At 59.1% G+C, this 23,131-nt stretch overlaps 1 protein-coding gene across 6 annotated transcripts; it reads right to left on the minus strand.

Moving 5' to 3' along the window:
- Window positions 1-9,549: 9,549 nt before the first annotated feature.
- On the minus strand, window positions 9,550-19,556 carry ICOSLG (inducible T cell costimulator ligand). Of its 6 annotated transcripts, none has more exons than XM_036445355.2 (8): window positions 19,479-19,556; window positions 19,366-19,411; window positions 16,615-16,655; window positions 15,467-15,820; window positions 14,313-14,612; window positions 12,639-12,815; window positions 12,111-12,151; window positions 9,550-11,345 (listed from the first exon to the last, which is right to left on the minus strand). In XM_036445355.2, exons 2-8 carry the CDS (start codon window positions 19,377-19,379, stop codon window positions 11,139-11,141), a joined length of 1,134 nt encoding a protein of 377 aa, XP_036301248.1. In that variant the 5' UTR covers window positions 19,380-19,411; window positions 19,479-19,556; the 3' UTR covers window positions 9,550-11,138. The 6 variants fall into 6 exon arrangements, with proteins under 6 accessions (XP_036301248.1, XP_036301249.1, XP_036301254.1 ...); XM_036445361.2 differs by having other exon boundaries at window positions 11,201-11,345; window positions 12,111-12,153; window positions 12,646-12,815; window positions 19,479-19,544; XM_036445362.2 differs by having other exon boundaries at window positions 11,201-11,345; window positions 12,111-12,146; window positions 12,642-12,815; window positions 19,479-19,542.
- Between the last annotated feature and the right edge of the window lie 3,575 nt (window positions 19,557-23,131).

Below are 23,131 nucleotides of genomic sequence, written 5' to 3' on the forward strand. Positions count from 1 at the left end.
CGGTTCTGTGGCTCCCGGGACCCACTGCAGGGAGGGGCAGGGCAGGGAAGTCAGAGCTGGGCCCTGGGCCTGACGGCTGGGCCCTCTCCAGGCAGCTGGAGGCGAGCAGTCTGCACTGCAGCCATGTCCCAGCACAGCCACCAGCCCTCCCCTCCTGTACCCCACCGGCTCCTTCCCTCTCCCCACACTCCACGGCCAGCACCCGGCCCCAAGCTGCTGATCAGTAATGGCCCTGACAACAACAGCGAAGGCAGTAATAGTAATTCCAGAGGGCGTCAGTGGGTGCGGGGCTCAGCATCGCTCTGTGGGCCTCACGGAGGCCCTGGGCAGCTACGTGTGCCCTCTGCGGAGGCTCGCTCTGTCCTGTCCCTCCCCAGGCCTGGGGTCCATGCCCACCACACAGACGGTCACTGAGGCTAGGAGCAAAGTCACCGATACTGCCAGCACCTCCCGTGGGACACTGAGGCCCAGCAGGCCCCCAGGGCCACGGCGGGCCAGCCACCACCCCCTTTGCCCCCGTCTGTGCAGAGGGGTCCTGTCTCCCAGGGCCTGCAGGTGGCTGCTTGCCGGTCACTCATGTAGCACCTGTTCTCTATTTCCTGCCCTCAAGCTGCACACCTGCTCTTTTTCTAGACATTTCTGAAGGGGTTTTCCAAAGTGAATACAGCTCCAGGGCCCTGATGGGCACCGGTGGTGAGGGACGGCACACAGGTGCAGGCCTGTAGGGTCAGGAGCACAGAGCAGGCCCCGTGGGGCCAGGAGCACAGAGCAAGGCCTGTGGTGTCAGGAGCACAGAGCAGGCCCCGTGGGGTCAGGAGCACAGAGCAGGGCCCGTGGGGCCAGGAGCACAGAGCAGGGCCCATGGGGTCAGTCAGGAGCACAGAGCAAGGCCTGTGGAGTCAGGAGCAGCCTTCCTGGTAGTGGAGCCCAGGAGCAACCGTGCGGTCAGATGATGTCAGGAGTCGTCGAGAAGCAGACTCTGAAAGAAGCTCCTCAGACCCCTGTCCACCCTGAGAACAAGGCTCAGGCCGCCTCTTCCCTCCTCCCTCACCCACCAGGGAAATCAGGTTGTTGACTCAGAGCCGTGCAAACCACCCCCCACCCACAGCCCCCACCCTGCCTCCTGGTAGGATGCCCTTCCATGCTAAGACCTGAGGTTCTGGACCTTTCCAACACCTTGTAGTGGGGGCACCAGGAGAGGGTGGGCACCTCCCATCCTGCTCACCGGCAGCACCCTCCTCCGCACAGCTCAGGGTCAGGACACCCAGGGGCTCGGAGCCTGAGGAGACAGGCCAGGCTTTGGGTAGCAAACCCCACAGGGGACGGTCGGGCACCCTGGATGCGCCCAGCCCAGGACCCTATGGCAGGAAGAGCCTCCTTGGGTAGTGGCTGAAGATTCGGGCAAATAGCACACGGCGGGGAGAGGGACAAGGAGGGGACGCAGGGACATCTGCCGTGTCAGCGAGTGGACGTCCTTATTGACTCACAATATGTTCTAACTTTCCGAAGAAGCCCGCCAACCTCGAGACCACCCTGCTGTCCTCTATCGTGGGGAATGGGCCAGGGCCTCCCGTCCTGCTCCCCACTGGGCGAGACCAGCCCGAGGCCCCTCCTCCGCAGGCCTCCCGTCCCCCGTGGGAGAATGATCTGGTTTCTCCGTCAGCCCAGGCGTCCGCTGAGTCCACCCCGGGACACAGCGATGGCTGAACTTGTGTCCAGTCTCCAGTGACCCCTGGGGCCCTGCTCTGTGCTGTTCAGTGGGAGGCCTGGATGTACTGTGCAGAGTGAGTGAGTGAGTGAGTGAGTGAATGAATGAATGGTACAGGAAGTAGGTTTGGGTGCAAGTCACCTCCTCGGGAACCTCTACAGGAAGAACAGAAAAGGTTGGCCCCATCACCCCTTCTATCCTCTTTCGGAACCCCAGCCGCTCTGACATTGTCTGGTTTCCCTGTCTTCTGTGAAGTTCGCCAACATCCCTTTGCCCGGGACAGTTCCTGCCACGGCCCCACACTTGGCATTCGGGGAACAATTCTGCCTTCCTGGGGGTGCATAATGGAAGAAGGAATGAATGACTGAGTGAATGCTGGGGGAATGAATGAGTGGCAGATGAGTGCTGGGTGAGTGTCGGATGGAGGCGTGCTGGATGAAGGAATGAATGAATGAAGGACTGAGTGAACGCTGGGGGAATGAATGAGTGGCAGGTGAGTGCTGGGTGAGTGTCGGATGGAGGCACGCTGGAAGAAGGAATGAATGAAGGACTGAGTGAATGCTGGGGGAATGAATGAGTGGAGATGAGTGCTGGGTGAGTGTCGGATGGAGGCACGCTGGAAGAAGGAATGAATGAAGGACTGAGTGAACGCTGGGGGAATGAATGAGTGGAGATGAGTGCTGGGTGAGTGTCGGATGGAGGCACGCTGGAAGAAGGAATGAATGAAGGACTGAGTGAACGCTGGGGGAATGAATGAGTGGAGATGAGTGCTGGGTGAGTGTCGGATGGAGGCGTGCTGGATGAAGGAATGAAGGACGGGACAGGAAGCCACCACGGCGCAGCGCTGGGAGCTGTGACGGAACTGACTCGTGAGAAGGGGCATCTCTTGGATCTCGGACCTCCAAAGGCAGGCTGGGGGCCCCAGCCGAGAGTGTGAAAAATAGAAGCCGTTAACAAATGTTTATAACGAACCGATGGAAATTCCCTCTTGGTCAAAAGGAACTGCTGTCAATCTAGCCACACAACCGCAGGTCCAGCAGCTGAGGACTGTTTATTGAGCTAATAATGCTCTGGTGGTGGGGAGAGGGGGAGTCGGCTTCCCTGGGTGGGGGGAGCATGTGAGAGAGGCCCTTAGTCCCATGGGGGGAGGGCCGTCTGCATTCAGGTGCTGTTCTATTGAAACTAGTCATTCAACCGTCATTGAAGAACAGACACTGCCGTGCCTTCCTGACAGTTTGCAGGTAGAGGACACTTGGACAGGAACGGTAAATAATTGGGGGGAGGGAGGGAGGTCCTGGGTAAGAGTGGGTGTCAGAGACCACTGTGGAGTGTTGCTGGCACCTTGGTTCTCCGGGACCCAGGACGGGACTGAGCCGTGCACCCCGCCCGCCCACCTGCGTGCCACCTCCTGTCGGGTGGATGCCCCTGATGCTCCCCACGGCCTGTGCAAGCTGCCAGCTCTTTCACAACCGCCTGCACATTCCCGCACTTTTAAACAATTGTCTTTCAATTACTGCTGACATGTAATATGTGTTCATTCAGGTGTACAACAGAGCGATCAGGCATGTATATGCCTTACAGACTGATCACCACGCGTGGTTATTACACCGTCACTGGCCACGTTCCCTGTGCTGTGATGCTGCCTCCCGTGACGGCTTTGTAACTGGCGATTCGTACTTCTTCGTCCTTCCCATTTCCCTCAGCCCCTCAGCCCCATGTCTGACATCCCTCGATGGTTCCCTGTATCACTGAGTTTGCTTCTATTTTGTCTTATTTGCCCATTTATTTTTTTTTTAATATATTTTATTGGTTTTTCACAGAGAGAATGGTAGAGGAATAGAGAGTTAGGAACATCGATGAGAGAGAAACATCGATCAGCTGCCTCCTGCACACCCCCCCACTAGGGTTGTGCCCGCCACCGAGGTACATGCCCTTGACAGGAATCGAACCCGGGACCTTTCAGTCCGCGGGCCGATGCTCTATCCGCCGAGCCAAACCAGTTAGGGCTCGTTTTTGTTTTTTGAGCTCACATGTAAGGTCACACAGCATGTCTTTCTCCGGCTTGTTTCACATAACACAACACATTTCTCCAGAGAGGACGTGGAGATGGCCAACAGACACATGAAAGGATGCTCAACATCACTCATCAGCAGGGAAATGCAAATCAAAACCGCGATGAGGTGTCGCCTCACACCTGTTAGAGGGATATCATCAGAAAGGCAGCACAGGGTGAGCACTGGGGAGGATGGGGAGGAAGGGGGACCCTCGTGTAAGCTGGCGCAGCTACGGTACCATGGAAAACGACATGGAGGCTCCTCAGAAAGCTAAAACGAGAGCTGCCGTACCATTCTGGGTGTGCGCCCAGAGAAAAGGAAAACATGTGACAACATAGATGGAGACCACGTCCATCGCAGCACTATCAGCAATAGCCACGATATGCAACAACCTAGACACCCACTGACAGGCGAACGAATAAAGATGCGGTATAGATACCAAATGGAATATTACTCAGCCATAAAAAAAAAATGAAATCTTGCCATGTTCAACAACATGAATGAACCTAGAGGGTATCATGCAAATTCCTAAATATGTCGTTACTGTTTCCCACGCCTCAGACAGGCAGGGCCAGGCCAAAGGTGCAGAGAGCGAGGGGCCCGGAGCCGGCTGATGGCTGACGGAGAACCACACCGCAGGCTGGAGCGCAGACCCAGCCCCTGGAGGGGGCGCCACCCTGGGCTTGGCGTCCTGGCGCCTTGCTTGTCTCGGGCCGGGCACGGCCCCGGTCCCACGCCCCTGAGCCTTGCCTTCTCTCGGTAAATCACTGGAACCTCATTCTGCTGCCCATCTATGGGGTCAGGAGAGGCTGCCGTCCACAGCGGGTGGGCTGGCGGGTTCTGCTCGGCTTCCAGGCCCCCCACCCCCACACCAGTTGGGAAGGGGCAGCGGTGCCCGTCTGGCTGCATGACAATGTTATTGTGAGCGCCCAGTGAGCTGTGACCGCTGCTGTGCATGCAAATGCAGGCCGTTCGTGGTGCGGCTGTAGGAAGACACACAGGCCCAACGCAGGGGCTTGTTTTCAAGGCAGGGTGCCCGTCCCACGAGTGAGAGCTCGACAGGCTCAGCGGTGCCAGATGGGCACCACTGCCCCTTCCCAACTGGTGTGGGTTCGATTCCGGTCAAGGGTATGTACCTTGGTTGCGGGCACATCCCCAGAAGGGGGTGTGCAAGAGGCAGCTGGTCGATGTTTCTCTCTCATTGACGTTTCTAGCTCTCTCTCTCTCTCTCCCTTCCTCTCTGTAAAAAATCAATAAAATATATATTATTAAAAAACAAACAAAACTGGCTTATATGTTTACCTCATCATACTCTTTGGTTCATCATGATTTCCTGTGTAAAACTTAACCTACATGGCTGCTTCGTTTCTCCCTCTCTCCCTCCCTCCCTCACCTGTGGCTCTACTGACTCAGCTGCTGACATGGGCGGGGCGTGGGTGTCCCTGTGGCCTGATGGGGACCGGCCCTGGAGCATGGCTGCCCTCCTGACCTGATGGTGGCCCAGACAGCCCCCCCCCCCCCCGCCTCCGTGGGCCAGGCACACTTTCTCTGCAGGACACGGGGGCCAGGAGGGACCTGGGCTGCTGCCCCGCCCTCAGCGGTCCCGCCTCCTGTGGGACACCTGGCAGCCTCCGTGGAAGCCGGGAGCCCGGTCAGAGGAGTCAGGTGCCCTAGGGCGGGAACAGCTCATGAACTCGTGTCTCACCTGAGCCACACCCACAGGGTTGATTCCAGCTGACTTATGGGCACAGAGCCCCAGGCCCTTCCCCCATTATCTCCTGCCCTGGGTGGGGCTCTCATGCCCAGCCCAAGGACAGCCAGAGGTTTGGTTGGGACAGGGTCCTGCCCCCGCCTGAAGCACAATTCATCAATGAAAATTCTGTGCCCTCCAGAGCTGGCCGGCCCATCCCCACAGAGGAAGCTCTTGATCAAGGAGGAGAAGGAGAGGGAGGAGGAGGAGGAGAAGAAGGGGGCAGAGGAGAAGATGGGGGAGAGGAGGAGGAAGGGGAGAATGAGGAGAAGGGAGGAGGAGGAGGAGGAGGGGAAGGAGGGGAAGAGAAGAAGGGAAAGAGGAGGAGAAGGAGGAGAGGAAAAGAGTAGGAGAAGGAGGAGGAAGAGGAGGAGGGGAAGAGAAGAAGGAGAAGAGGAGCAGAGGAGGAGGAGAAGGGGAGGAGGAAGAGAAGGAGGAGGAGGAGGAGAGTGGTGGTGACACGTACCTAGCATCCTAGCGCACCTACCCTTTTCCCACACACTGCATGCCCCTTCTCATTGTCCTTGCAGAGCTCCCCTCTCCCCCGCTCACCCCACTGGAATTGCTTGCATTTTGCACAGAATAGAATAGAATTCTATTCATGAGTCTCTTGTCTACAGCCAATAGCCAGCCCCAGACCTGGGCCCTCCAATTCACAATTCTTTCCGTGTCCTTGATTGTTGCCTGTTACCGCTGGTTTTTACTTGGTGCTTGATTGATGGTAGAGGGTAAGGGATTCCTAGATGAGTCCCACAGGGTTAGTCACCTGGCCAAGCACATAGCCAGGTGGGCGGGCCTGGCTGGCACCCCTCTCAGGCCCTGGCCCCACTCTGTGGCCGCCAACGTGGCCTCCTCCTTTGCTGCGGAGAGAATGCCAGGGCAGCTCTGGGAAACCCGGGGGCTCAGAGGGTCTTTTCCGACCTGGTTCTTGGGCCACCCAAGTGTCACTTCCTCTTTGAGGCCCTAAAGGCAGACAGGAAGGTCATTTGGGGAGTAATTTTAACTAAGAGTTTGTTGGGTTTTATTGTAATTCTCCCCACGGCTGTTGGCCCCTGCACTGGCCATGCAGAAGGTGCCTGATGCTTAAAGCCTATTGTCGGGCAACCCCCACGACCCCCCACATCTGTTCTGGGGTTCAAAGCCCAGAACCTTCCCAGAAATGACCATTCGCACAGCACTCACTCCCGGGGGGCAGGCCCAGGTCTCCCCGGGACGAGGGAAGCCACTCTGGGGCCAGGACACCAGCTGGCAGGGCCTTGAGGAAGCCCTGGGCCCAAAGTTCAGGAGCCGATTCACGAATGCTGACTCATGCCATGATCCTTCGCGATGGAGCGATTCCAGGACCATCTCCTCCCTGCACCCCCTGCCTGTGGGTCTCCTGAATATGGCGTCCCCCTCTGGGGGTCCTCTCTTGCTGTGAGGTCTCCCTCTCATTGTGGGGTCCCTTCTAATCATGAGTCTCTTGTCTACAACCAATAGCCAGCCCCAGATCTGGGCCCTCCGATTCACAATTCTTTCCGTGTCCTTGATTGTTGCCTGTTACCGCTGGTTTTTACTTGGTGCTTGATTGATGGTAGAGGGTAAGGGATTCCTAGATGAGTCCCGCCGAGAAGTAACGTTTATAAACAACCCGCCCACGCTGTGAGTCCTTTGAAACACAAGTGAAGGCTCTCTCACGGTCCCTGATCCCCAGATACTGACCCCACTGGCTCAGGCCCTTCCCCTCTGACATCCAATCCCAAATGACCCCACCGAGGACACATGACATTTAGATGGTGAGCCCTAACCGGTTTGGCTCGGTGGATAGAGCGTTGCCTGCGGACTAAAGGGTCCTAGGTTCAATTCCAGTCAAGGGCGTATATCTTGGTTGCGGGCACATACCCAGTGGGGAGTGTGCAGGAGGCAGCTGATCAATGTTCCTCTCTCATCGATGTTTCTAGCTCTCTATCCCTTTCCCTTCCTCTCTGTAATAATCAATAAAATTTTTAAATAAAATGTAGATGGTGACATGAACTCTCTTCCTTTCCCAATGGGTCTGCTCAGCCTCACAGGAAGTTTTTCTTTTTCAGATTTGGAGAGTGTATTGGGAGATGAGCAGAGAACCACATCAGTTATAAAAACCAAAGTCGGGTCTATGATGCAGGCCTGGGGACAGATGGAACGTTCCCGGACGTGTGGGGCACTGGACTCCTTTCTGCAAAGAGCCCAGCCTGTTCAGCTCCGAGGGCAGCGTGGGAAGTCCCTGTGGGCTCAGACGCCAAGTTCCCCGGGGCAGCTGAGCAGCGTCGGAGAACCCCACGCCCCTGGGTGATGGCAGTGCCGCCCTCCGGCCTGGGCCTCGCTCTGACCTGGCCCACTCCGACAGGGGTGCCTCCAGCCTCCGCAGTTGCTTCCAAGGCCTGGAGCCCCCTCCACAGACCACACCCCTGTCAGGGCAGGAGCGGCTGTATCTCTGAGGTCTGGACACACCAGCCCTTACCTGCCCCCTTCATGGCCAGGCCTGTCCCCTGAGATTTCTGCACATCACCCTCTACAATGCGGCCACACCCCTCCCACCTTCTTTTCAGAAAACGACTTTTTAAATTTCAATGTTTTACTTCTCAGTTACAGTTGATGTGCAATATTATCTTCATTTCAGGTGTGCAACCTAGTGATTAGACCTTTATGTAACTGACATAAGTCTCGTACCCACCTGGCACCATACAGAGTTGTCCCAGGATTATCGACCATATTCCCTACACTGTCCGTGACTGCTCTGTAATTACCCATTTGTACGGCTTAATCCCTGCACCTTCTTTCCCCACCCTCAACCCCCCTCCCCATCTGGCAACTGTCAAAATGTTCTCTAAATCTGAGTCTGCTTCTGGTTTGGTTTGTTTTTTAGATCCACGTCAGTGAAATCACATGACACTTGTCTTCCCGGGTCTGTCTGATCTCACTCAGCACAATACCTTTTAGGCCCATGCATGTGATTGCAGATGGTAAGATTTCATTCTTCTTTGTGGCTGAGTCATTCTATTGTATTTATGCACCACGTCTTTTTTAAAAATATATATTTTTATTGATGTCACAGAGGGAAAGAGAGATAGAAGCATCAATGATGAGAATTATCGATGGGCTGCCTTCTCTGCATGCCCATCAGGGATCGAGCCCACAATTGGGCATGAGCCCCTGACTGGAATCGAACCCAGGACCCTTCAGTCCGCAGGCCGGCCCTCTATCCACCGAGCCAAACCAGCTAGGACTGCACCCCGCACGTCTTTGTCCATTCATCTACTGACGGGCACTTGGGTTGCTTCCACGGCTTGGCTCCTGTAAATAATGCTGCAGTGAACATGTGGTTGTCTATGGCTTTTTCTTTAGGGTCTGGCTTCTTGGACGAATACCCAGACGTGGAACTGCTGGGTCTCTGCCTCTAGTTACAGCCGTTGTTTCAAAGTGTGTGTTGTCCAGCATGAGGATTGCTACCAGGGTCTTTGTTTCCGCTCTCACATCTTTTCCAGTCCCTTTGCTCTTAGTCTGTGTGTCTTGACCTGAAGTGAGTCTCTCACAGACAGAGTGTGTAAGGAGACTGTCTTATTACCCGTTCAGCCACAGCCTGTCTTCTGAGGGGAGCACTCACTCCATTTGCATTTAAGAACCACTGGATCCTCAGACCGGGGTCCGCCCTGCACACTGGGGAGCTGGCTGGCCCCACCCCCACCTCCTCACAGAAGTCCCTGGCTTGTCACTTCTCCCAGGACCAGTATGGGTTCGAGGAAAGCGTTAGCCGTCCCCAAGGAGACTCACCACTGGGCATCTGGGATACTGGAGACCAAGGGGAGGCCGTCCTGGTCAGGATGCAGCAGGGGGCCTGGTGTGGACTGGGATGGGGGGAGACTGACAGCCCTGATCTGGACCCTCCAGTGTGGACGGGGATGGGAGGCAGGGGCCCCCCTTGCCCTCCCTTCCCCCGCTCCCGAAAGTGGCCTCGGAGGGCAGGGACTCACCCTGAAGGACCGGCCTTCAGGGGGGAGACGTCTCTGTGAAGGGCCGTCTGTGTTTTTGGACTTGGAGCAGCGCCCCTGCCTTCTACACCCCGGAGGCCAGTAGCCATCCCCCAGTGAGACAACTGAAATGTCTCCAGACCTTGCCCAGCGTCCCCTGGGGGGGCAGAAACCCCCAGAGCGAGAGTCGATGGTGAGGCAGGGGCCCAGACCTGCAGTGAGGACCAGCAGAGCTGACCAAAGCCACGACACAGCTTATCTTGCCTTCTTTGCACCTGGGTCTGTGGGAGCAGGTGTCAAGCTCGGGCACTCAGCGGCCTACAGCACCGGCAGCACATGGCGACGGGGGTGGGGGGTGGACAGTGCGAGCCTGGAGGACTCGGACGTGTGCTGCGTCCCAAGGCCAGCCCGCCTTCCCTGGGCCCAGGTCAGCGGGGAGGGGCTGCCGGGCTGTGGCTGAGGGTTGTGGGGGCCAGCGGCGAGATGAGGAACCAGGGCACGGAGCCTGGGGAGCCCCAGGTCAGGGCCACAGATGCTGGGAGAAGGCTGAGGGGGGCCTCCCCTGCCGCCGCCTCCGAGAAGGAAACCAGCTTCCCTCCATGGCTGCCCCATCCTCGGGGACACCGGCCCCAGCACCCCCGGGCCCCTGGGCCTGGACGGAGGGCGGGCACCACACCCAGTGCTTTGCTCCAAATGCCAGTCTGTCCTCCCTTCGGCCAGGCTTCAGGGATGACCGTGTCTTCTAATGCTTTCTGTTAAAAGTCTGGCGGGCCTTGTCGCCCTCACGCAGGAGCCACACGAGGGCTTCTTGCCACAAGGACACACCAAGGATTTCTTGCGACAAGCGTGGAACTCGGCTTCCCCACGGAGTCCGGTCCTCACTTCCACTCCAAGTCCGGCTCAGCGGCCCCTCTGAGCCGCAGGGCCACGGGCGGACCTCAGGCCCCGTCTCCGGGGCTGTGCACACCGGGGTTACCTGGAGCCGCCTTCACAGAACGTCCCGGAAGCTTCAAACCGCCCGCTTCCCATCACCAGGGGGCTGTGGGCTCGGAGGAACCGGTGTGGGAGTTGAGGTCTCCATCAGCCCTGCAGGTCCTCAGGGGCGACCGGGCGAGAGGCCGCGGCCACAGCGCCAGGAGCTGCCCAGAACGAGCTCGGAGGACGTGACTGCGATCTGAAGGCAGCCGGAGACTGGGGAGCCCTCTTCGTGCCGCGCCCCACGCTCCAGGGCCGGCGGGCCCACGTCCGTGTCGCCGGCCGCGTGTCTCATCCCCCGGAGCACGGCTCTCCTGCCGCGGGCGCGGGCAGGGGGCCTGCAGCTTCCTTCTTCCCGCGGAGGGCAACGTGGCTTCTCACCCGAACACCGCGGTGTTTCTCCCGGTGAGGGGCCCAGAGGACAGCGATCCCGGGGTCTCCGTGTGGACCGTTCCCTGCACACAGGACACGCACACACGTGCACAGACGATCACGGGAGCCCCGCAAACACCCTCCGGAGGAGAGCGGGCGCCTCCCCTCTTCCGTCGCTCGGGTGTCTGTCCTCCGGTCCCTCTCAGAGCCCTCGCCCACGGACACGGACACGGACACCGGGAAGGGCTGGCGGCAGGGAGGGGCCGTGTCTGGCCACGAGGCTGGGCGCCGGCTCACGTGGGGTCAAGCGCGGTCTCTCCAGGGGAAGGGCCCCCGGGCCAGAGCGGCTGCGTGTCCGTGAAGCTCCTGGTGAAGGGTGCGACCGAGCCCCCCTCTGCCACCAGCCTGCCGGTGGCCAGCCGCCTTCGGAGGTCCCCCCGGGTGGCGTCTCCCGGAAGCCTTGTCCACCTCCTGGGTGGCGAGTTCTTGTCAGACGTGGTCTTGGGAGGAAGAGAAGGAGAGGGAGGTGAAGCACGCCGCCTGCAGGCAGCCCCCCGCTGTCTGGAGACGTGTCCCAGAGTTATCCCCCCCCCCGGCCTGCGGGCCCTGCTCCTCCTGCAGCCACAGCCCCCGGCGTGGCCCAGGCCCCCGGGCAGAGGATCAGGGCTCAGACAGGCGCAGGGATCTGCCTATGGTGTCAAGCCAGGGCTGGTCTGACTGCAAAGCTACGCACAGCCCGAGGCTGCTGCTGGGGACGAGGCTGGGGGTGAATATTGTCTCCGAATTGGGATGGGAGCCACATCGACCTTTGCCCCCGGGACTGTGGGGTGCTCGGTTCCCGGGGAAACACCAGTTCACTGTCCTATTAGGAAGGGCTCAGAGTCTGAATCCACTTAAGCCCGCCCTACCCCCTGTAGGGGTGGGTGGGAGGGTGGGGTATCTGCACAGAGGCGTTGAGAGAGGAGCATGGAGGCTGGGTGGAGGTGCGGGGCCCTCGTCCTACTCGCTCTGCCTGCCCTGTGTGTGCGGGGGAAACCCCATAACCCGTTGTCAGCTAGCGGCCCCTCCGGCAGCACCGTATGGGGCGGGGCCAGTGGAATGTGCCTTCACCGGGGGTTCCCTGTCTCTGAACACAGAGGCCCCTGTGCACGTCCGGGTCACCAGGTAACACTCGTGCCACGTGGCGAACGTGGAGGAAGCGGCTGCCCCGCCACCCGGGCCCACGGAACCTGCCCGCTTTCTCCCCCAGCCCCTGGCAAACTCACCGGTGAGCCCCAGCTCTGGCCTCGCAGCCCGGGCCCCTGTGGGAACAAAGCAGGAGTGCTCAGGGCAGGCTGTGGAGGGTGGGGAGGGGCCGGTCTGGAGACCCCCGTGGCTCAAGGGCTTGGGCCGAGGACAGACTCCCAGGGCCATCCCCGCCCAGGGCGGACGCTCTGGGGAGGGGGCGTGGGAAGCACATTGAGAGGTTCTGGGCCTGGACTCGGGGCGCCCTGTGCGGCCTGGCGGGCAGGCAGCTCGGCTCCCGCAGAAATGAACTCCATCCGGACCTCTGGATTCGGAGTCCGTCCTCTCCTCCCCCACCCCCCCAACCTGGGAGACGCGTCAGGCACGTGGGGCCTCAGACACGGGCTCCACATCCCCTGGGTGTGTGCTCGCTCAGGATGCTAACGCCACTAACACTGCACTTACAAGGAAACCACCTCCTTGCAGAGTTTGTAAACATCTTGAGAAAGGCCTAACACCGCTTCCCACCACATAAACAACGCCCACCGGCCGCACGCGCGCCCGCCTGGTACCTGCGTAGCCCCAGGGAGGACGGTGAGGACACCGGCTCCGGCACCACCAGCCTGCAGCCGCGCCCACGACCACCGTCAGCAGCAGCGCGATGGCGGCCACCACGGTGCTGGATTTTCCCGCCTCGGCTTCGCCTGGCACATCGGTGTTGCTCCCTGTGGATCCTGGGAATGGCTCTGCAAGAAACAGGAAGCTAGTCCGAGGCTTCAGGGCAGGGCTTTCCCTCCCAGGAGCCTCTCTGCTCCACCTACCGGGATGGGCCACGCCAGCCCTGGGTGGTGGCAGGGGGCACGGGTTCTTTCTGGCTCTTTACATTTAACGTCATTTTCTCTTTGTCTAGCTGTATTGCTGACTTTAAAAATAAAATCCAAGCTGAAACCGGTTTGGCTCAGTGGATAGAGCGTCGGTCTGCGGACTGTAAGGTCCCAGGTTCGATTCCGGTCAAGGGCATGTACCTTGGTTGCAGGCACATTCCCGGGAGGGGGTGTACAGTAGGCAGCTGGTCGATGTTTCTCTCTCATCGACATATCTAGCTCTCCATCCCTCTTCCTTCCTCTCTGTAGATAATCAATAAAATATATATATATTTTTTTAAAAAATAAATAATAAAATAAATAAAATCCAAGTGGTCCTTTTCCTTCCAGGCTGCTTAAAGATAAACCTTCATCAAGAACGACACGGGAACCACCCGGACAAGGGAGTTCACAGCCAACAGACCACTTCAGCGGAAGCAGACGGTCATGGATGCCCTTCCCCCTGGGAAGGCAGCAGTACCCAAGGCAAAAATTCAGGGGAAACTAGCCAACATGTACAGACCACACCTGATGCCATCTTTGTGTCTGGATTCAGAACCCCCTTTGGTGCAAGACCACGGACTTTAGCATGATTTGATTCCCTGGCTGACGCACAGAAAAAGGAACCCAAACACAGACTAGCAAGGCATGGCTGAGACGAGAAGAAGAAGGCTTTGCCCCCACAGTAGGTCAGGGCCAGCCTGTGACTCCTGCAAGCTCCCGGGGCCGCGTCAGAGGCCCTGTGCTTGGGGCAGTGCTGTGTCCCCATCGAGATTCTTGTCCCGAACAAGGAGCCTGGTGCCTCCCACTGTGCACAGAGCCCCCAGTCCTGCAGCGGCAAGGCCCACAGGCGCACCTCCTCTCTCATCTCAGCACGGTGATGGGGACACAGATGGAGAGAGCCCGTGGCCTCTGCGAAGGAGTCACCTTCCTCGTGTCCCTTCCTCGGCAGGCCTCAGGCCAGCACAGGCCCAGCTGGACCCCTAGCGTGGGGGGAAGAGGGCAATCTTCTCAGAGGGCACACACCCAAAAGCAAAAAGCTTGGTGGGGGCAGCACAGGTGTGCGCCTCAATCCTGACGCCATTGCTGCCCAGCTCTGGTGCTTCCGATCTGTGGCACAGCCGCTCAGAGCCTCAGTCCCTCCCCTGTGAAATGGGTCGCCACACCGGCCCCATGAATGAAGATGGAGCCAAGCAGGGTGCATGGAGCACCCAGCCCCGGGCCCATGGCCACTCACCTGACTCTCCCCTCCTCTCCCGTATCCAGCCACCTTTCCTTGCGATGCTGCTGCGGGCCCCCTCGGAGGGGCTTCGTCCTCTGAGAGGGTCTCCCACCTCCCGGGGCCCAGACCGTGGCGGGGGCAGGCCTGCAGGTCCTTACCGCTCGCCTTCTGGCTGCTGACGGTCAGGTTCTGGTGCAGCAGCACGTTCTCGATGCAGCAGCCCACGTTGACGTGGGGCGTGCGCCGGATGGTCAGGACGCTGACCACGTCGTACAGGCCCCGCGCGTTGAGGGAGACGGTGCTGTTCTGCAGGCCCTCGTCCAGCAGGCTGTTGTCCGTCCTGTTGATCCAGTACACGTTGGGCCGGGGGTAGCCGTCCGTGGACGTGCAGGTGAAGGTGAGCTCCTCGTCCTGGGGGGCGGCCGTGGGCGCGCTGACCACGGGCATGCTGTAGTTGGCTGCAGGGGGAGAAACGGAGGTGAGGGGGGCCAGGTTGGGAAGGTCAGACATGGAGGGGTACCCAGCGCTCAGGGGCCCAGGGCCAGGTGAGAGAGGAGGTGGCTTGTTGTGCCCCTGAAGAGAGAGAGACAGGACCAGGGCTCTGGTCTGGGCGGCGGGCACTGGCCCTGCTCTGCCCTAGAGTCACTCCTCCGACTCCGACAGGGGAGTCACTGAGCCTGAGGACAGGGACCGGTCATTTGCATCCAGTGTCACGGAGAGCTTGCTGTCACAGCCCATCTCTGAACTGGCCGTGCCCTGAGCATCTTGATTGACTTTCATTTTCTTCCTAAATTCTGAACTCCAAACGGCCCTATAGCACTCCTTCCTAATTTCATTTTAAAAATCTATTTTGAGCCCTGCCCGGTTTGGCTCAGTGGGTAGAGCGTCAGCCTGAAGGGTCCCAGGTTTGATTCAGGTCAGGGGCACCTGCCTGGGTTTTGGGCTCGGACCCCAGTAGGTGGTGTGAGGGAGGCAGCTGATCAATGATCCTCTCTCATCATTGATGTTTCTATCTCTCTCTCCCTCTCTCTCCCTCTCTGAAATAAATATATATTTTAATCTAGTTTGAGTTGAGACAGCAAGATTAGGAGTATCTCTGTGAAACCAAGGAGCCTCAGGTTGTGAAAACTTTCTTACGAGTTGATGTTTCAACCAGCTCAGCGTCATGCACAGTTAAGCAGAAGGCTGCTCATTGAGACTGGGATTTTTCCACAGGAAGAATCAGGTGAAGGAGCCAGAAAACGGGTCTCCTTAATGCTCTCTCCAGGCCAGGGGCCGGGATGAAGTCAGCTGTCAGCCCCGACACCCTTACCTGCCACGTGCAACATGACCTCCACTTTCAGAATCTTCTCTGTCATCTTCCTGAACACCAGGCAGTCATACTTCTGCTCGTCCTGGGGGGTGATGTTGTACAGATGCAGAGAGAAGTTGCCCTGCTTCATGCTGTCCAGGGACATCTGGGCCCGGTCCTTGTACCTGTTGTTGTGATGGCCCACGGAGGTGTTCCCCGGCAGGTAGTAAGCCACGGTTTCTAGCATGCTGTTGGTATCCTTGATTTGCCAATAAACATAGAGTTCGTTTAAATCAAAACTAGTTTCTTCGGTGTGAATGCAGCTGAGCTCAGCGTCACTGCCCACCATCGCTCTGACTTCTTTCTCTTGACCATCTGCAGTGATTCAGAAAGTACATTTATGTTTTGAGGTTGAGTCTTACTCAACCTGCGAAGTTACTCTGAGGGATGGGAGGGGGAAGAAGGAGGGAACTCTCTCAAACACCAATTCTGACTCATTTCAGTAGAAAAGGAACGTATTCATAAGATACACACAGGAATGCGATAATTTAGAATTCCGGAATTGGATGTGCTGTCTCACGTGGACTTCCTGTCAGGATGGGAGAGGCCAGTGTTGGGACAAGTAGGGGTGGCCCCTGGGACCAGGCTGCACGCTGTCTGCTCCTTCTTGGGAGTTTATAATTCATTCCACTGAAAAGGGTTTTGTAAAAATTTAGACATTTAATAGAAAACATCAGCTTCTCAACAACAGACTTATAATGCACTGTGTGCCAAGGCAGGCCACGTGACACGGGCAGACTGGATCTCCCGTCCGTACAGAGGGCTGCAGGACAGTGGCCGAGCTCTGCCCTCCCTCGCTCTGAGCTGGGCGCATCCCTGTTCCTTGCTCCCAGTTCATCTGGAAAGCAGAGGCCTGAAGCTTGCGGGAGGAAGTGTGTTCCATCTACACCCAACGAACACACGATAACACAAGAGCTACAGGGTCTAGACAAGCGACCTCTTGGTGGCTTTCCATCCCACACGCTGGGGGCCCGGCGACCTCCCAGGAGTCCCCGGAAAGACAAGAAGGGCTGTGGCAGGGCCCCCGCTGACCCCTGTGCCCCGGGGTCTCCCTCTTCACACTGAAGGGCCGGCAACTGGCCTAGGGACCAGGGGGCTGTTGGACTCACCGGCTTGCAGGCCGCTGAGCAGCAGGAGGAGCAGGCCAGCACTGGAAAGGAACCAGAAAGGCAGTGAGTCCCCCTTCTTCAAGAGGCGAGGGCTCCTCACGGGCAGGAGCGGGTCACACCCATCGCGGAAAAGTGAACGCGCCCGTCAGCCAGGCCCCTGCAGCAGGGGGCGCCCACCCCCCTGCCCAGCCCAGCAAGGCCCGAGGGGCCGGCATCCCTGCAAGCTCCCGTGTTAATCCCCCAACACAAGGATGAACGTGCGGTAAGTGAGAGACACTCCCCAGGCATAGCTTTGGACACCCTGGTGGCCCAGCCATAGAGGAACAGATTCCAAGAAATTGTATGGAATCAGGAAAACAAAACAAAACAAAACAAAAACAAAACACGTCCACAGTGCCCATGGCAGGAGCTGCGTTTAATTTGGGGGAGAAAGAGCAGGTCTGAGATGCCCAGTGGCCGTGGGGGAGCGGCAGGACAGCCCTCTGAGGAAGGAACTCATTCTGAAACCAATTGGGAGGCTCCTCCGGCCGGTGGGCAGCTGGGCTGCGGGGGTGAGAACTTCCCAACTTCCAGGCTCCTGGTGCCCTCAACCCAGCCACCCACTCCTACCACCTCCCAGGATGCTGTGCGCCCCGAGCTCTGGGCAGAGACCCCTGGCAGCTGTCATCTGACTCTGTCTAGACCAGTGGTTCTCCACCTTCCTAATGCCGTGGCCCTTTAATACAGTTCCTCATGTGGTGGTGACCCCCAACCATGAGATGATTTTCGCTGCTACCTCATAACTGTAATTTTGTTACTGTTAATGAATTGTAATGTAAATATCTGTGTTTTCCGATGGTCTTAGGCTCTACCGCTAGCAGGGTCACCGCTAGCAGGGTCTTAGGCTCTGCTAAGACCTAAGGGTCCTAATCTAACCCAGAGGTTGAGAACCACTAACAGCGTCACCTAAGACCATCGGAAAACACAGATAGTTACATTACGATTCATTTACAGTAGCAAAATTACAGTTGTGAAGTAGCACCGAACATAATTTTATGTTGGGGGTCACCACAACACGAGGAACTGTATTAAAGGGTCATGGCATTACAAAGGTGGAGAACATGCCGAAACCGGTTTGGCTCAGTGGATAGAGCTTCAGCCTGTGGACTGAAGGGTCCCAGGTTCGATTCCGGTCAAGGGCATGTACCTTGGTTGCAGGCACATCCCCAGCAGGGGGTATGCAAGAGGCAGCTAATAGATGTTTCTCTTATCGGTGTTTCTAACTCTCTATCCCTCTCTCTTCCTCTCTGTAAAAAATCAATAAAATATATTAAAAAGAAAAAAAGGAAAGGTGGAGAACCACTGGTCTAAAGGCATGTCCCTTGCCACCAGGGGCTCCCCATACCCCACGGAGGCCACAGCCTGCAGGTGGGGCTGTCCTCTCTCAAAGTCCCTGTTGGGGCCGCCATTCCCGTTTGTGGGGAGAGCGGTGATGACCACCTCCAGTCTTGACCCCTCCAGCCATCTTCCCCTGAGCCAGAGCAGCCTTCTAAAATACAAGGCTACGCAGACGCCTCTGTGGACCCCATTTCTCTCCCACGGAGCCCGCCTATGGGTGCTCAGGAGGCCCGCCCTGTCTGTGCACAGGGTCCAAGGCACACGCGTGCACCTGTCAGGGCCCCTTCGGAGCCTCTTCTGGGGGTACAGAGAGCCCTGTCCTGGGTGCTGCCTGCATGCGGGGCTCTCTGTACCTCTCCCTGATGGTCCTCTGGTCAGACACTACACGGCCCCTCCCTTCCCGCACCCCCGACACCACTCTGCCTCCGGCTCCAGCCCACCCTCCTTGAGTCAGACAGACAGGGGCACCTTCCCAGGTGAGGGCGGCTGTTGGCTGAGACGGTCTAGCACATTTTTTTCTTCTCTTTTGAGCAAACAGAACACCATAGAACTTCCCACATGTCTGAGTGGGGAGGCTGGGCTGCGGGACCCTCCGGTGTGGGCAGGCTTTTGGGCTGTGTGGCTGGAAACCTGGGCACCAGGTGCCTCACCAGTTGATCCGGGGAGTCAAAGGCTGGACACACCCTGACGGTGGTGTTAGGCAAAGCTGCCCATCCCCGGGGCTGGCAGGAGGCCTGGGTGATTGGCAGGAGACCTGGGTGATGGGTTGGGCCCAGCAGGCCCACCTTCCCAGTCTGGCTCCGTGGACAGGGGAGGGGAATCCCTGGGCTGTGGCAGTCAGGGCGGCACGGGGGGTGGGTGGGGGAGGAGTGGGGGGGCCTTGAGGTATCACATCCTTCATTCTCCAGCCCTGACAGTCCTCGGGGCCAGGAGGGGAGGAAGAAGGAGTAAGGGAGGGAGGGGGGTGTGTGAGCACTTTTCCTTCCCTTCCCAGGACCCGCCTCCTAGCACACCCACACACCCACACACCCACTCACCCATACACCCACACACCCACACACCCACACACAGCGTGGGTCCCCACACACTGTCCTCCGACCCCACGCACTGCCCTCGATCCCCACGCACTGCCGTCAGCCCCACGCCACCGTTTGGCGGATGCCACGGACTAGCAGGTAACCGCACCCCGGACCTGCCCGCGGCCGCCCTGCCCGGGGCCGCCCTGCCCCGTGCCGCCGGCTCCGGGCCGCCCTCCCTCCGCCCGATGAGCGCGTCCCGGCCGGGCGCCCCGGTCGTCCCTCCTGGGCACCAGCTCTCTACGGCGGCGCCTCCGCTTCTTCCCCGGCTCCCCGGGGCCCGGCGCTGGCCGCTCACCTTCTGAGCTTCATGGTGGAGGCGGAGACCTCGGGGCGCGGGAGACCTCGGGGCGCGGGAGACCTCGGGGCGCGGGAGACCTCGGGGCGCGGAGACCTCGGGGCGCGGGAGACCTCGGGGCGCAGGGACCTCGCGCCGCCTCCGCCGAGCCGAGCTCTCACTGCGCTGCGCGCCCGCCGCCTGGACACCAGCTTCTGAGAAACCGGGCAGCGGACTGGGGCCCGGCCGGCCCGCCCCGCCCATGACCCCGCCCCCCGCCCACGGCCCCGCCCCCGCAGCCCGCCTTAGGCGGAGCTCCCCAGAACGGAAGCTCGGCCACCAGGCTCCAGGCGGTTCAGGTGGCCCGGCGGGTGGGAGCCAGGCACGGGTGTGGTGCTGCAGGTGCCGGGGAAGGTCGGGGGAGTGTGGCACCAGGAGCGGCCGTGGGCGCTGAGGAAGGGCTTGCCCGTTCGGAAGGGCCTTGGAAGGCTAAGTGCTGCCCCCCAGAGTCGCGCAGACGGCCCCTTGGGCCAAGGGTCCCTGCCCCAGGCTCCCTCCCTCCCCCCTCCTCTCTCTCTCCCTCCCTCCCGCCCTCTCTCCCTCTATCGGTACCTGCAGCTCTCAGGTGAAGTGAGCTCCACATCTGGAATGGAAGGATGGAAGGATGGATGGATGGATGGATGGAAGGAAGGAAAGAAGGAAGGAAGGAAGGAAGGAAGGAAGGAAGGAAGGAAGGAAGGAAGGAAGGAAGGAAGGATAGATGGATGGGAGGAAGGATGGATGGAAGGAAGGATGGAAGGATGGATGGATGGAAGGATGGATGGAAGGAAGGGATGGATGGATGGATGGAAGGATGGATGGATGGATGGAAGGATGGATGGAAGGAAGGGATGGATGGATGAATGGAAGGATGGATGGATGAATAGAAGGATGGAAGGATGGATGGATGGATGGAAGGATGGATGGATGGATGAATGGAAGGATGGATGGAAGGATGGATGGATGGATAGAAGGAAGGATGGAGGGATGGATGGATGGATGGAAGGATGGATGGAAGGATGGATGATGGATGAATGGAAGGATGGATGGATGAATAGAAGGAAGGATGGAAGGATGGATGGATGGATGGAAGGATGGATGGATGGATGGATGAATGGAAGGATGGATGGATGGATGGATGGAAGGATGGATGGATGGATAGAAGGAAGGATGGAGGGATGGATGGATGGATGGATGGATGGATAGATGGATGGATGGATGGATGGATGGATGGAAGGCCGCAGGCTCTACTGTCCAGCCCAGCCCTGGGTGTACCCCTCCTGTCCCCCAGCTTTGCTCTCCGACCCTGCGGCCTCCTGGGCCACGTGCCACAACCTGTTTGCCCATTGAAGGCTCTGGGAGGCCCCGCGTGGAAACCATGTCATCTTTGCTCCCCCACGTGGGTGAGACCCGGCCCTCTGGGTTTTTGCTCCATTCCCCACCCAGCCCTCTGGGGCCCCTGGGCCAGTGCCCCCCACTCCCACCCTCATGGGCCAGGTGCCACTGAGGTGAGGGAGGTGGGGCCACGAGAGAACAGGGTGCCCCCAGGAAGGGCCTGGGATCCAAGGCACCCAGCGCAGGTCTGGGAGCAGGCCGGAGGGATGTGTCTGGCCTCCCAGGCTGCTTCAGAGGCAAAGGCCCGCCTGGGGGGCAGGGGGGTAGGAGAGGCCAGGGGTAAGGTGAGGGCAGAGCCAAGCTTCTGCACGTTGTCACTCATCAACCAAGATTCCGGGCACAACTGCCGGGAGGTGGGACCGGGCTGCGGGAGACAGGCCTGGACAAGAGGGCTGGCTGCCAGGAGGGAGTGGGCTGGCGGTTCTCAAACCAGGGATCCCCCCCCAAGATCCCCCCCAAGCCCCCCCCCCACCTCCCCCACTGGGTGAGGCTGGGAGATTGGTGTGGAGGATTTAAAGAGACCAAGGGGGCCACCCCGCCTCTTAGCGGTAGAGGAGAATGAGGGGGGGGGGGGTCAGGAAGGGCAGATACCATCTGAACTGGGGGAGGGGAGGATATAAGATATAAGATTTGGCTTGGAGAGCAGGGCGTGGGCACACATCCGATGGCGGGGGTGGGGGGTGTATCGGACTCACCCCATTCCTGGAGCCAGAGAACCGATCTGTCCAGGCCCGCAGCTGGAACAAATGCAGGCGAGGGAGAGGGACGGGGAACCCCTCATCCGTCCCCGTGGAGCTGGAGGGGACCTGACCTGTGTGGCCTTGGTTCTCTCCCCAGGGGTTAGCAGCAGCTGGCAGAGGAAGACAGAGTTTAGGAAGGGCCAGCCTCAAGTTCTCCCACAGGTGGGGCAGGAGGGCGGGGCTGGCTGCACCTCCCCTCCCCCACCTGGCCGCTATCTGCCCCGCCCTCAACCCCGGGAAGCTTTCCGATTGGCTGGGCTTCACGGGCAGGCTGTGGCTTCGCCTCCCGCTCCCACACGAATTCCTACTTCGCCCTCAGGATGCTGAGCTGGAAGCAAGCGGTGGACCCCATATGCAATCTCTGGGGCTGTTGAAAGGGAGCGGGTCTTGGGGAACAGAGAACTCCCCTGTGGAGCTAAGAAGGGAAAGTGTACCCATTGCAGCCTGGGCACTGCCCCAAGGCTTAGGCGCCCACAAGGCAGAGCTGGCAGGAGCTGAGGCTGGTGAGGGAGGAGCCGAGCTCTGCTTCCTGGGCAGCCCCACACCCAGAAGGCCAGGAGCACAGGAGTGCAGCTGGGCTGGAAGGACATCAAAGGGGGACTGGGCCACGGAGGGAGGGGCACCCCCAGGAGCGGGACCAGGACCCCCCACCTGGGAAGTGCATACTGGCTTCCTCTCCCAGCTCTGCAATTCAGGAGCTGTGACTTCAGAAAGTCACATGACCCTCTGTGCCTGCATTTTCTCTTTGTGAAGTGGGGTATCATAAGCTATTCCTCAGAAAGCAGCCGAGTTAATGCGTGGATTAGTTTTGAGACCAATAAGGGAAAGACCACTGTGTGTGTGTGGGGGGGGGGGGGGGGGGGAGTCGGCCTGGAGGAACATCTGGGCAGACCTAGGACCCAGTAGGAGTTGTATTCATGCCAGGGACTTGAAGCTCTGGGTGTAGGTGGGGAAGTCAAAAGGGGTCACTTTCAGCCAAACTCAGAGGGTCCCAGGAGGGGGCTCTGTGGATGGGTTTAAATAGCCAGAGGCGGTCTCCAGGTGTCTGTGAGCGAGCTGAGAGCATCAAGCTGTTTCGAGTGGCTCTGGGCCTTCTTGGGAGCGCTCTGATAGTATGTGGACAGGAGTTAGGTTGGACCCTGTGACCTCAGTCACTGGAGCGGAAGCAGCCTGGAGTCAGCCCTCCTGGGCTCAGCCATGGCCACCCTCTGTTGCTGTCACAAGCTTGGATCCAGAGCGTGGCCCCCAGGAAAGTCTTACCTGTGCCTGGATGCTCCTGTCTCCTCATCCCTTGTGTTTCTGGGGCTGCTGTCCCCTTGGTTTCTTTCTTTAATATATTTTATTGATTTTTTACAAAGAGGAAGGGAGAGAGAGAGCTAGAAACATCAATGAGAAACATCCACCAGCTGCCTCTTGCACACCCCCTACCGGGGATGTGCCCGCAACCAATGTACATGCCCTTGACCGGAATCGAACCTGGGACCTTTCAGTCCGCAGACTGACGCTCTACCACTGAGCCAAACCGGTTTCCGCATGTCCCCTTGGTTTCATTGCAAGTCTTACTAGGACCTGCCTCAGAGCCGAGGAGTGGTGTCCTCCTGTCCACTGCTGAG

The sequence above is a fragment of the Pipistrellus kuhlii genome, unplaced genomic scaffold (genome assembly GCF_014108245.1).
Source record: "Pipistrellus kuhlii isolate mPipKuh1 unplaced genomic scaffold, mPipKuh1.p scaffold_m20_p_2, whole genome shotgun sequence".
Classification (NCBI taxonomy): domain Eukaryota; kingdom Metazoa; phylum Chordata; class Mammalia; order Chiroptera; family Vespertilionidae; genus Pipistrellus; species Pipistrellus kuhlii.